General features: G+C 43.5%; 1 protein-coding gene and 2 long non-coding RNA genes across 4 annotated transcripts in view; 2 read left to right on the forward strand and 1 right to left on the reverse strand.

Moving 5' to 3' along the window:
• Positions 1-777: 777 nt before the first annotated feature.
• Positions 778-1,631, reverse strand: LOC137855720 (uncharacterized). The gene is made up of 2 exons (XR_011095908.1): positions 1,346-1,631; positions 778-1,233 (listed from the first exon to the last, which is right to left on the reverse strand). It is a non-coding gene; the product is annotated as an uncharacterized lncRNA (long non-coding RNA).
• Positions 1,632-1,995: 364 nt separating this feature from the next.
• Positions 1,996-14,011, forward strand: part of UBE2K (ubiquitin conjugating enzyme E2 K) — a 39,197-nt gene continuing 27,181 nt past the window's right edge. For both annotated transcript variants that reach the window (XM_068680148.1, XM_068680149.1), the window contains exon 1: positions 1,996-2,203. In XM_068680148.1, coding sequence (XP_068536249.1) covers positions 2,141-2,203 — 63 coding nt within the window. In that variant the 5' untranslated portion in view covers positions 1,996-2,140. The remainder of the gene's footprint in view (positions 2,204-14,011) is intronic.
• Positions 2,660-13,854, forward strand: LOC137855719 (uncharacterized). Its single transcript, XR_011095907.1, has 3 exons — positions 2,660-2,833; positions 3,267-8,470; positions 11,575-13,854. It is a non-coding gene; the product is annotated as an uncharacterized lncRNA (long non-coding RNA).

A 14,011-nucleotide genomic window follows, 5' to 3' on the forward strand; every position in this document is an offset into this window, starting at 1 on the left:
AGTAAGGAAAAGAGATATGGTAACTAATATTATTTTGATTTGCTTTTTGCAGTAACAGACGCTGACATTTGTAATCCAAATGAGCACATGGGAATGAACCTAGATACAAACCAGGCAAAATCACTGCCCTTTACTGTGGCTGTTACTGGATGTCTACTACCTATAACATACAAACACACTCATAGGAACACAAAGGGTTCTGACACTTGATAAAGGTCATGTTTTCCACTCCATTCAGAGCAAAATCTGAATATTAGAATCTCAGCTTTTTACTACGATGAGCTGTCTGAAAAGACATGAGGCATTTAACCTGCAGATTTTATGTACTGCCTTTTTATTTTTTGTCCAATGGAGCTCAGCATGCCATAAAACAAACTTTCATCCAAAAGCTCTGTGTAACAGAGAGGAGTTATTACTGTTACCTTACAGGTGAGAACCTAAGACACAGAGAAGTCATGGCCTGCCTCCTCAGAAAGAACTTAAACACATCATTAGGACCTGTATGTCTAAATTATTCTGAAGATAAAGACCCAAGATCACACTGGAAGTCATTAAAAAGAAAGAAGACCAAAACTGTCCTTCTCAGAAAGATTCTGAAAACCCTCATCTGAGAGACTGCATTGTATATTGTGTTAAAAACAAGCTTTGATCTGAAGAAGAGCTAATTTGATGAACAGATGCACATGGTACAACACTGTAGCAGGAAAACGGGCTTTTTCCAGTCAAACCACTGGGGAAAAGTAAATACACACAGAAAAATAACAATATACATCTGCATTATAGCTGCCAGATTTATTTATTTTTAATCTGTTCAGCCCATACTTTCTTTGATGTGCACGTAATGGTCAAAATGCTACGTATACTAATGGAGATAAACAGATAGCACTTAAAGCCAGACTAGAAGCAGACAATCCCAACTGGAAGCCACTACAATCTGTTTGAAGAGAATGGAAATGGGCTTTGTTGAGACAAACGCCTATGCTGTATGTTGTCCTGCACCGTACAGAAAGAGCAGGCACTGCATTATCTTTCTATAGACCTCAGTGTCCTGAAAGCCTCCAGTTCCTGAATAAACAACAGTTGTAAATGCAATTTCATGTTCTGTTCTGAAAATCTACCTACACTGCTTGGTACCATACCAGGTTTTGCACGCCTTAGGCCGGAGGGATGGTTACTGCTATCCTGTTCGGGTTCTCTGGACAGAGCAACATTTGTGGCTTGCAGCGTTTGGTTCTGCGATAAAATATAACAGTCCATTAGACAGGCCTGACATGTTCACCTTTTATCTTTTAAAATCTTGTGGCAGGATCCATAAAAAGGGCTGCGTGTGCTGCCTCTCCGTTACCTGCTCCGGGGCCTGCTGTGGCCCATGGGTTCCCCTCGAGCTGTGTGAGGAGACATCAGCACACCCAAGGCGAGGAGCTGGGCTGGGAGACAGACATGATGGGCACTGGGGCTTTTTCAAGCGAGGTTTTATCTCTATTTATTTTTATGGGGAAAATATAGGTGTAAACTGCTGCATGGACAGGTCGAGCAGATTCTCAGGGCAGGGGATGCGCCCTCGCTGCTGGGTTGTGCTTGGGGACTGGAGCAGGACACTCGGCAGCCAGGTGTTTGCTCGGGGACACCTCCGGCCGCTCCCTGCCACCCTGTCCCCCCGGGGGGCCGCCGCTTTTCGCCTCAGGGCCCCCCCATTTCCCCGCACCGCCGGGGAGGCCCCGAGCCCTGCGGCGGGCGGGCTCCCCGCCGCCCAGCCCGCTCCGTGACAGGGCGGGCGGCAGGCGGCCGCCTCCCGGGGCGCTCCCTCAGCTCTGGCAGGGAGGGGGAAGCGGCGGCAGCCGGAGGAACCCCCCGGGGAGCCATCCGTGGGCTCGCCGCCCCCCGCTGCGGGCTGGGCTCGGCTCCGCGCAGCCGGCGGCCCCTCCTGAGCGGCGGCGGCGGCGAAGCCGGGCTCCTCAGCGCGCATGCTCGGCGCCGCCGCCATTTTGGTGGGGCCGGGACTTCTCCAGCGGCGGCGGCGGCGGCGGAGCTCGCTGGGCCCGGCTCGGTGGCGGCGGCGGTGGCGAGGAGAAGGAGGTGGAGGAGGAGGTGGAGGGAGGAGGAGGAGGAGGAGGAGGTGGTGGGGGTGCCCGCTGCGGAGATGGCCAACATCGCGGTGCAGAGGATCAAGCGGGAGTTCAAGGAGGTGCTGAAGAGCGAGGAGGTCAGAGCCTCTCCCCGTTGTCCCCCCCTCCCTCCCGGGCCGCCACCTTCCTCCCCCTCCTCCTCCTCCTCCTCCTCCTCCACCCCCGGTGCTGGCGGCGGCCCCGCCGGTCCCCCCCGGCCCCACCTCCTCCTCCCCGCCGCCGGGGGTGGGCCCGGCCCGCGGCCCCGGGGAGGGGAAGGGAAGGGAAGGGGAGGAGGGCGAGGCCCGGGGAGCCGGCAGCCGCCGGGCCCTTCCCCCCGGGGGCCATGGGGGGGGAATGGGGATGTGTGGGGGGAGCCCCCCGTGAGGGGCGGCCGCTGCCGGGCCTGCCCCGCCGCCCACGGCCCTCGCCCCCGCAGCCGAGGCCCTGCCCGCTGGGGGAGGCCGGGGGGGGGCTGGGGCAGGGAGCGCCTCGCTGCCCGGCAGCGTGCCTTGCACCTCACCCTTGTGCGTTTCTTGCAGGTAAATCCCTCCTCGCGGAGGGTGCTTCAGTGCAGAGCTTGCGTTTCCCCCCCCGTGTAGGTTCTCGCCTTCAGGTGGATGGATTTTTAAGCCTCACGCGCCTTTCTGTCTCGCTACCTAGCCCTCCTGGCTTGCTCAGCAGAGTGTTTCTGGAATGGTGTGCGCCTGAGGGGCGTGTGGTGGTCGGTAAGGCAAGCTGGCTGCTTTCGGGGGGGATCAGAGAAGTTTTGGAGCTGTTCAGGGCCCTACACGGCGGCTTTTTTGCAGTGTTGCATCAGTGCAGCTTCTGCTGTGTCTGGGGCTGAGTTGGCGAACGTCAGCCAGATAGGATTTAATAGTTGTGTCGTCATTGTCGTCCTACTTGGGATGATGTTGCAGGTTAGATGCTTGTGAAATGCTAATGTGAGCCTGGAACTCCTACCGCTGGTGCTTTAGAAATCTGGACACATTCACAGAGGACAAGCCAAGAGGGTATTTTTTTTTGAAGATGGTGATGTTTTAATGAAAACGTGTTCAGGGTAGCAGTAGGTGATGTGCTTTAAAATTTAGTGTAGGAACAGTATTGTTGCTATGCAGCTTGAACTATCCCCTAGAAAAACGTAAGGGCCGTGTTTTACAGCTGCCTTTAGAGCCCAGGCTGCTGTCACCAAGTTCCTGCACACTGACTACAGAATAGCCTGTAAGCTAAGAGAAATTTCTAGGTGGGTATCTTCATACCAAAGCTACAAAGACTAGACCTGGTACCCCATATAACAGCTGATCCTGTGGGAACAAAGAAGACTTGATTTGATAATGCTGTATAACAGCTTTAAGATACCTTCCCCTTGCTTGATGCAGGGAAAACAAACAAAAAACATGTTCTCCAGTTCAGGGTGTGGGGGAAGGGGAATCCATGTCAAATTTTCTTACTCTAGAGGTTGGTCCAGGAACATTTTTTCTCTGTTCCTGTTTTAGTCTATGCAGTGAAGAGCTCAGCATAGAAAGCTGGAAATAAAGACCATTTCATAGTATTATTTAAACTGAGCAAAACTTCCCACAAATAATAATTATGAAATATATTATGAAATTTTAAAGTTATAACACAAGAGTTTGATATTAGCAAGCCACATCCGAGCGTTATATTGGCATAGAAGCGTATAGAACTGCTGCTTACAGGATATACTACCTGTATCTTGAACATGGAACTTGGGCATTCATAAATGCTTAGACAACCAAATTCTGTTGCGAATGTTCAAAGGCGATCAAACTGTGATGTCAGTAGTACCACTAAGCATGAAAGTACGTGGAATGAGATGATGAATAGGGAGGTATAACTAAGTGTACAAATCAAAGAGGAAAACAGATGTTTTCTTCTGCATAATTTGTGTGCCAAGAGGAGCCTTAAATATTGCTCCTTTAAAAAAAAAATCACAAATGGTGATGCTAAATTTGTTATTTAGAAGTTTAAGTCTCTCTGTGAAGGCAAAGTGGCTCACATTATCTGCTCTCAAATTATTCTTGATTTGATGCTTTGAGCTACACCTGAACATGAAGAGCAGCCCCTCTGTTTCTCGCAGATGCAGTAAGAGCACAAATGCCTGGGGGGAGTGGGTGGGCACACTTGGAAAGAATACAGAGGGAGTCTGCTCTGTCTTCCAGCACTCATCTGGGGACTGAAATAGGGTGGTAAAACCAGAAATGTTTAAAAAGGAGAAGCTGGATGGTAATGAATCTCTTCTGCAATTGTAGTGTGTATTGGAAGCACCAAATTTCACTTCTAAATATCAGTGCAGAAAGAGTTCTGAAAAGTGTGTTTATCCTTGCTATAGATAAGGTGTACTATTTTATATGAATAAATATACTTGTTGCTCTCTTTTTCTAATATAAATGATGTTTCTGGGAAGTCATTAAAACAACTTTTAGACATGGCTTAGTCTCTGGCTTACAGGTAAGAGAAGGGATATTTTGGGGAGGGGTGGCAGCATTTAACATCTTTATACACTAGAGCAGCAGAAGCATTTTTTCTGCTTGCTTTGTTTTTTCTAATTTTATTATAAGCTCTCAGACATTAAGTTAAGGAATGGGATATTGTGCATTTAGCAGAGATCCTTGTAGCTTTGCATCTTTTCAAAGATTTGAATTAAGTAGGTAAAGCTAACAATTTCTTTGTCAGGAGTGCTCCATACACTTGTATGTGTAGAAAAAGTTTTAAAATCCTAAGGTAGGTGAGGTGGTGAATCTTTAACAAAGATGAAGCTGTTAGTCTAGGTAGTAACTTGACAAGTTAAACGTGGTAAGTTACTGGACTATGCTTGTATTAAAACTTAACATGAGTAAGCAGTTAATTCACACAATCCTTCAAATCCTAGTCTAGGCAAGGCATCAGTTGCTCAACTTTCTCTTTTCATGTTCTGACATTTCATTAGTTTGTTATCTTGTTGGCTTCATGGCTTAGGCTAAACGAAACTCTAAAGTAGCAAAACACAAAAAGTATGATGCTGCAGCATGATGGAGAAACCAAAAATTGCTGGAGGGAGAGTAGTAGCCCAGTTTTTTCATCTTCCTTTTTGATAAGTGGCTGATGGCTTTGGTGGAGGTTAGTCTTATTTCAGAATAAAATTCCTGGAATGCTGCAGTGGGTAGCCAAATTCTTACCTTCTTTCTGTTTATAAGCAGCTGCCTTAGGAGGGGAAGAAGCTGGCACTTAATTACTAGAAACACTGAAAAAATCTTGTGGTCATTTAAAGACTGACGCTGAGAAGTGGTAGTAGTTCATTGGGCATGTTAATGTGAATTTTTTTCATATTTTAATAAGCATCACGTGTTGTGCTTGAAAGGAATGGTATTATGCTAAAGAAGTTTGAACCCTTCATTGTGGTTTTTTTTTTTTTGTGTAGAAATGTACGTTTTCTGGTCCTCTGTAAGTCAAAGGATAGTCTAGGTAATGAAACCACTACTTTGGTACTGAAGGTAGCACGCTGGTAAACACAGCCTCCTCCTAGCAAGGAGAGAGTTGTTGATGTCTCTACCACAAAATGTTTCTCTCGTGTGTATCAGAATGCAGGAGCTTATCTGTGTGGGAGGTAAACCCAGATAGAGCTGAGAATAAATTAAACTCAACAGCAGTTACAGAACATGAATATCTGCACCAGCAGATAGGTGAAGGAGCAATTAAAATTTTGAAATAAAACAAGTAAATTTTAGTTACAAATTTTTAAAATGTGTAACTGACTGGAATCCAAAGTAGCTTTCAAGTGGAAGCAGTAGCTTGGTGGCAAAAATTTAGGTACAAGAAATTTAGTTAGTTAAAGTTCGGTGCAACTTTCTTGCTATTTGGAAAAGCCATGAACTGGGGCATGAAAAAACTTCATTACTTTGTTTGTATATAAGCAGTTTTGGGTGCAAAAAGTGACTTCACTAAAATGGAGGTTTTTACTAGTAATTGTGCTTTGGTGTCATTAGAAAGGCCTGCTGGAAAGTGTGGATTTTTTCCCATTTGTTACGTAGAACCAAAGCAGATATAAAGGAATGAAATGCCTTCTGTTATGGCTTTAAATCAGCAGTGTTTAAACAGTGTCAATTTTCTGCTCATCTACGTGTCTAAGCTTTGATTGATAAGAATGGTCTGTGGAGGGCAGTCCAGGCTTAGTGAATGCAGCTGGTCTGTCTGAGTAGAGCTAGAGCGGGCCTGGTTAATTTAAGAAATGTTTAAAAATGAGAACTTTTAAACCAAAATCATTGTGTTGGTACCAATGTCTGTTCAGCATCTCAGAAAACTTGTGTGTGATACCAAATAGGGCAGGAGGGAGGCATCAACGCGCTGGAGCACAGTCTGCTGTGCAGAGGATCCCATGAGCTGAACCTCTTGGAGTCGAACAGTTGAGTACCAAGTTCTGCATCTGGGAGGAGATGGCACTGTGCATCAGTAGGTACAGGCTGGGGGCTGATGAGGCAAAGCAGGTTAGCAGAAAAAGACCTCTGCAATGTAGTGGACGTCAAGTTGAAGACACTTCAGCTGGGGCCTTATGGCAAAGAAGGCCAACTGCATACTGGGTTGCGTTAGCAAGAGTAGTGAGAGGGTTGAGGGAGGTGGTTCTTCACTTGTATCCTGCACTTTTGAGACCATACCTGGAGTATTGGGTCCAATTCTGTGTTTTCCTGTATAGGAAAGACATTGATTTACCAGAGTGACAGTACCATGACAGTAGTCAGACATTGAACCAGACTGGTCAGAGAGGCTGTGAGATCTCTGTACTCGGAGATACTCAAAACTCCATTAGTCATACTCTCTATCTTGTGCTGCTCGTGTTGGACCCACTTTGAGCAGGAGTTGTGGGACTAGATACCCTCCAAATATCTCTTCCACATGATTCTGTGTCTGTAGTGTAATATATATAGTCTTAATTATTGGTGTTTTTTTTCCTATTTGTGGAAGAAAGTAACACAGGGGCTACAACTGTGTCACCACACCTGGCAAAACGTTTTCCCTGTAAACAAACTGAAGAACTTTTAAGTAGAGTTTTTGTCTACAGAAGTTTCCACTGTTGTAAGCCAATAATGAATCTTCTTTGTCTTTAAATTAGAAGCAGTTTTTTCTTTTTTTTTTTTTTTTTTTTTCTGGTGGATGCAAAACTGTCATAGTTCTTAGGTTGAATGAGTCCTGGGTTGGAATCACGAAGGCGGAAGGGACGTGAGAGTCATAACGCCTCTTTAAGCTGCGTTTCTCTGAAATGTGAGGATCTTAACTCTAGAATAGCTGTTTGTGGTGTCCTTTGTACATTGCTGGAAGGAACTGTCTACTCTGTATTTCAAGCTCTGCCTGTGATTATAGGCAAGACAAGGTTTAGAGCTGTTTCTTACAATCAGAGGTCACCTAAAAGGATACTGAAATGCCTTTACTGTGCACCTTTGGTTTTCTTAATCCACGGTGGTATGTTTGGTTATGTCTTCCAGTCTGTACTAGGAAATCATAGAATCATCTAGTTTGGAAAAGACCTTCGAGATCATCAAGTCCAACCATCAGACTGACCTATCAAATCCTCTCAGTAAACCACGTCCTTTGGACTCAGGACAGATCCGTGCACCTCTGCCTTTGAGGGAGCTGGTCCATAAGTCACTTTTTTTTCTTGGTAGCTAAGGAGCATTTTGCTCAAAACAAAATGCATTGATTAGGGTGTTTTAAGAAAAGTGCTTACTAGTCTCCCTTCTAAGGTGATCTTTCTGAATTACTGCTTTACTTATATTTTTATACTTGTCATACAACTGTGCTTTTAAAGTATGATGTAGCTGCTAATAAACGCCAGCATTATGAAAAACACTATGTAAATTTATGATTCAGAATACTTAATGCATACTAGTGATCGTTTGACCAGACCTGTGAGTTGGCCAAGCATTGGTAATGGGAGTATTTGTGCAGGGAAGACAAGATCTACTGCTCCTTCCTGCCTTCAGTTAATGGCATTTTTCTTGTTAATATGTATCCGGCTGAGCCCAGGTTTCTAGTGAATGGTCTGTATTGGTTGGCAGAACCGCAGAGATACTGGGAGTTAATGGAAAGCAGGAAAAACTTGGTTTCCATTGAAGTTGGGCTCATTCGGTTGCCTCTTGTAATCTCTTAAAAACCTGGGGAAAGACAGCGGTCATTGGTTACGGGACAGGGTTAGGCAGTTTAGGATTAGGGGTTAGGCTGCAGCTGCCAGATGGTACCTTCCGAGCACAGCTCTGTGTGGACCTAAAGACATCAGAAACCAGCCCATCCTTTAACCTTCCCAGTCTCCCATTCATTCTTCTGTGCTTGTTTTCAGGCGTTTGGCTTTAATAGGAAAGAAGTGTACGAGTTCGAAGGTTAGTTCACTTTACTCAGTCTGAAACTTAAAGAAACTTAATATTTTATCATAGTAACTTGTATAATTAGGAGACTGTGCAAGAAAGTACTGGTTAAGTCCAATCTTGAGCTGTGTCTAATGGTCTTTCAGTTGCATTAAACTTGTTAAATTAGTGCAGTGCTTAGTGTAGTTCTTAAGTTACTTACCTGTTAAGTGGCTTCTAGCTTGTTTTCATGATCTAACAAGGATTGTTGTCACTGCTTTGTTTTTACACTGGTAAAAATGAATTAGATTCTCAATGGTATCAAATTGAGAAAATGCTTCTGGTTAAGCTTTAACACGCAGGCTTTCTGTATCTGACAAACTAGGTAAAACTTTGCATTTTAGATGAAGAAAATAAGCAATTTAGTTCTTTTATCTCAAAGACTTTGTGAATTTTGAGAAATTGTATTCTCTGGGCGCTCTAGGGACGTAGTCCACCTTTGTGCTACTAACCTAACAAGCTTTTCCCCTTCATATGCTATCCATATGATATTCATATGCTACCCATATCATATGAAGGACTATGAGTGTTAATACTTGTAATGTTTGAATTGGAGCACCTTAATCTGCTTGCCAGAAGTATTTCAGAAAGTGGTTATCCACATAATAAACAAAGTACCTCTGTGAGCAGCAAAAGTAACATTGTTAGAGGGCTAGGTCTGTGTCTGTTACTGTGTTTTAACAGAATTGTACTAAGCCTGTGGATTGTTCCTCTGGTCATCAGTGGCCACACAGGAGAGAGATGTGGATATCCCTGGCTATAGAAGAAGCTTCATTCAGTCCTTCTGCTTCTGACACCAGAAAACTCAGTCAGTCACACTGATTAACTCCAGTTTGACTATGCTCGTGTCTGAAACAGCTGAGCTCACGCTGTACATCCCTCTTCTGTTGGAAGGGTGGCATCCTATCTACTTTTGTCTGTTGTCATGAGACACATAGGAAACATTTTTATTTATTTCATCATCTCTCTTCATTACTAGCCAGTAAAACTAATAGTTCATTAGAAAAAAAAATGACTAATGATTGTGTAATTCTAGTTGCTGTGGAAAATTGAGGTTTAAGGTAACATGCCTTCAGAAATGGGTTTGTACAATGATTTATGGGGAGAAAACAAAGAAATAGATTTTAGTTAGGTAAGCGTTTTAGTTCAAGTTGAATCAAGACCCAGAATGAGAGACACAAATGTATTAGTTTTAGCTAGAAATGAACTGTGAGAAAGTACTTTTAGACACATCCCAATGTAGCAAAAACTTCAGTAGTGGAGGCTATTAGGAAATAAAGTAGCGCGTACAAGTGGAAATCACAGTAGCTGTGTTTTATTTGCTCCCTTTCTGGAAACTCTGAGCCTTCATGGCATTTGAGTAAGCCCTTTCACTTTGGAATAAGGGTGTCCATATGGGAAGCTAGCACGGAAAAACTGTTCAGAGCTATTTCCACATCTTCAAGCACTGGGACTGAGTGCATTAGCATAATCGATTTAAAACGAGCTGAATCCTGTGATTCCTTTGTATGTAGAATTACTAGCAACCTAAGCAGGGCAGACTTACAGAACCGACTGCAGAATCTGCCTCAAATGGTTTTGTGTTTATACAGTGACTAATTCAGAGTATGATTCAAACTGTTTATTAAAGCATCCTTTTAACTGTAGGGTTTTTCAGTTGTTTTGCATCAAAAACAGAACTATGCGTGAAAAATGAAGGACGTGCATCTTGCATTCCCGCAGAATTGCCTGTTCATTCAGGCTTTCCTGAACAGCATTATCCAGAGCAGGGGTCCCTAACTGGTGCTCAGTATATCAGGGCCACTCACATTAGGTTCAGCTTCCACTGCTACAGGTCCTGCTGTGATTAATGCTTCTAGGTACTGTAAATATCACGCGTAGTTAAACATAGACACAGCCTACGTCTGTGTGAGGGTCCTTACACCAGTACAAGAGTGCAAGTATGCTGCTGTGTGCACAGCTTGCGTGGTGTGGTTAGACTGGTGAAGCTGTGCCATCCCCAAGAGTGGGACAAGTGATGATTGTGTAACTGCTCCCGGAGCTTGTGCTGGCACAGCTGTGTCAGTTACACCTCTGCGTGCCCGTGACTGACACAACTATTTTGTCAGAAATAGTTTAGACAGGCACTAGAGCTGAAGTTTCAGAATTCTTTTAAGCTGTCCTAAGGCAGTGCCAAGAAGCGGTGTCACGTTCCTCTTGCAGCCTGGTCTCCTCTTCCTACTTTCATGCTCCTCCTAGTTGCAGTTCATGCTGAATGAAGTAAGAGTTGAGTTAAAAAGAAGGAACCTTCTTCATGAGATAGCTGTAACCCAGGTGGCTGCTGTGCAGTTGGATGAATGCCTGCACAAAATCTTACCCCCTTCTTTATGCTGTTTCCAGCAGGACCTTGGCAGCTGGTTGACGCTGCCTTGATTTTGGTAGGGTGATGTTTGAACAGCTGAACATTAGCAAGAATGGCATTTAGATACCTTAAAGTTTTACTAGAACTTGGTGTTATGCTAGATCTAGCTCATGCAAAATGAGGATGTTTAATACTGATGTTTTCTGTTCTTACAGAAAAAAAAATCCCCCAAGTAGTGTTCTTGGATGTAAATGCAGGTAATAACACAATTTTAAAGCTGATACAGGTTTAGTCTCTTGTTAAAACACTTCTCTAAAGAAAAATTTTAGAGATGCATTTAACTTAAAACTGTGATAAATATGAAAACTTTCGTATGAGTCTGTTGCCAGTACTACAGAAATACTCCCCAGTATTCATATTTGTATCTCCTTAGAGGTATTTGTATATGAGTTACATACTAGTATGTTGTTGAATAGACAAAATTCTTTGCTATTGGTATACAAAACTAACTTAATTTTTCTAAAACATGCATAACAAGGAAACGTGGAACAGTGAAGTGGAATAGAATGTGAAATGTGAAGGATTCTCTAGGATTCGATTTGAGAGTTTCTGGATGAAGCTCAACGTTTCTGAAGTAGGATTTGCCATTTTGCTGCAGCGTAGTGCCTCGCACTTTGGTCTGCTTTCTAATAAAGTGATGCGTTCTGCCTTTCTGCTATTTTCCCATTTCTTGCCTAAGGGTGAGCTAACTGGATGTGATGTGCTTACCCTGAGCTGCTCTGGGACAGCAAAGGGTAGAGAAGATGAAGCCTTGGTTTGCAAAGAAGGAAAGCCAGGGAGGTGAAAAGGGAGGCTGGTGAGTTGACTTGACTTCTTAGCAGCCTAAGAGGTGAGCGTTTGAGTTTTCACTTCTTAGGGGTGAGCATTTGAATTTTCAATTCAAAAGATCGGGCATATGGAAGAAGAGAGTCTCAGCTGAATCACTGGGCTGTAAGTTGAGAGAGCTAATGCTATTGTTTAAAAAAAGCGTAAGGAAATAACTTGGCAACTCTGACAGAATTAATTTGAATGCTTTACCAATGCCTCGTAAACTTGTGGATAACAGGATAAGAATGAACTTGTTTTCGTTTCTGAAGTTATTACTGTTAATAATGATGCCTAGTGGAGAATTTGTATTGTTATATTTGTATGGAGCAAACTTCTTATGCAGGAATCAAAGGCCTAATGTTAAAGTAGTGTCATGCTGAGAGTAAGTAGAGCTGGTTGGTTCTATAACCCCATGCAAAATTTCTTAGCTGTATGCCATCATCCGCTGTTATTAAGTTTGTGTTTTGTAGCTGTGACTGACATGGAGATATCTGGGGGGGTTGTTTGCTTGTTTTTGTGGTGTGTTAACTAATATTTTATGTGGGAAAGAAATGTTGAGAAGGACAGTACATTTTTATCATCTTGCATTAACGTGTTCCTGGGTTGTTGATACGTTACTGTTTTGTCATGGCTCTTTTTTTTGCTTTTAATCTTTTAAGGAATCTTTTAGATTTCTGAGTGGAAGTGTTTGACTAATAAAGAGGATAGTTGGCTATGAATAACATACAAATAAAGAGTGGAAAAAAAGGCAGATTGGAGAAGAGACGAGGTGGCATGGAAAGCTCAGGAGAAAGGACGGATTAAGTGCAGAAAGCAAACAGAGCCCTCTGAGGGACTCCTTGTTAATGCTTGTAGGTCATGGTGAACACAAAGAACAGGGCTCTTCTCTGCGGAGAGGGATGTTGGAAGGTACAGAGCTGCTCTTCAAAAGCAGTTTAATAGATTAGGGAAGACTACTGAGAAGTCCTCCCGTGGCAGAATTTACTCTTCAAGGTTTCTGCTGGAATGTCTTGTGTGTCCTACACAAGGAAGGTATTCAGATAATAAGACTCTACAGCATAATCTTCTGCATTTTTTTTAAGAGCAGGCAGGCAAAGACATGTCAAAGTGTTAGAAATCGATAGCTGCTATGATAAGTGTGATTTAATGCCCAGTCTTCGGGAGATGTTCGCAGAGTGACTCCTCAGGAGTGATTGATTCCTTTGAGTTTCCTTTTTAGAGAACGCTTTTGTGATGGTTAAAAGTTTACATGAATCTTCCCCGAATGTTCTCCCTCGCTTTATCCTTGGGTTTAATTGCCACGCAGGCAGGATAAAATGGGGGTAAACGTGACTATAGCAATGCAGAGAGTCTCAGCAGGTGGGGTGGTCTGAGAAGAGAAGCTTCTCAACTCGAGCACTGGTGTGAAGCAGGGGAAGTGTTTAAAGGAGGAGGAAAAAAAGAGGCAATGCCTAATCTGACTAAAATATAAAGGGAAAAAAAAAATGAGGAAATGGCACTGTGCATTGAATATGTTGCTTCAACGCTCCTTTTTCTTATTTATTGTCGGTCTTGATCAAAATCGTTTTCAAATGAGATGGTGGGAAGTTCTGCTGGTAAAGCACAGGGCTTGTATGCGCCTAGAAGATCTTGGTGTGGATGGAGTGTTTTCATCTTGGCAAGAAATACTAGTGGGAACTGTGTTATTCCAGAAGTTAACTTCTTTGGACTACAGAAATTAATGCTGCTAGTGATGGCATGGCTCAAATATTTGAGGAAGTGTTAGCCCAGTGATTTAGTCACCAAATTGCTACTGAATCAACAGGAGGTGGGGCTATTTTGGACTTGACGTGGAAGAGCAATAAGGCCTTGGTGGGAGAACTGCTTCTGGACAGTCAGCTCTTGTTGTGTTGACTCATAAACTCATAAGCTGGCTCATAAATTGTGCAGCTAAGGTGGTTGTGGTGGTACCAGAGGAAGGTTTTTGGAGCACTGGACAGAATGCTGCTGGTGGTAGCTTTCTAGAGACAGCTCTGATGATGGTGCTGGAGGCTGGGGATTTATTCTGTTCGAGCTGCGAAAATGAAGTAATTTTATCCTGTGTGATCCTCATTAAAGGGAAATATTGTAGGAAAACACTCCCCATTTAATTGGTTGAATAATCACTTCAGAACAGTTAAATATTAGTTATTACTTGAGGGGTGTAGAAAACAGCAAGAATTGGCAAGGTCAAGCTGAGTTGCACCTTGAAAAGTCTGCTGGAATAGCAGGGAATTGCATTTCTGTTTACATAGCTGAAGAAACATGGGTTATATGGGGGGCAAGGCAGA

Source organism: Anas acuta, chromosome 4 (genome assembly GCF_963932015.1).
Source record: "Anas acuta chromosome 4, bAnaAcu1.1, whole genome shotgun sequence".
Taxonomy (NCBI): Eukaryota; Metazoa; Chordata; class Aves; order Anseriformes; family Anatidae; genus Anas; species Anas acuta.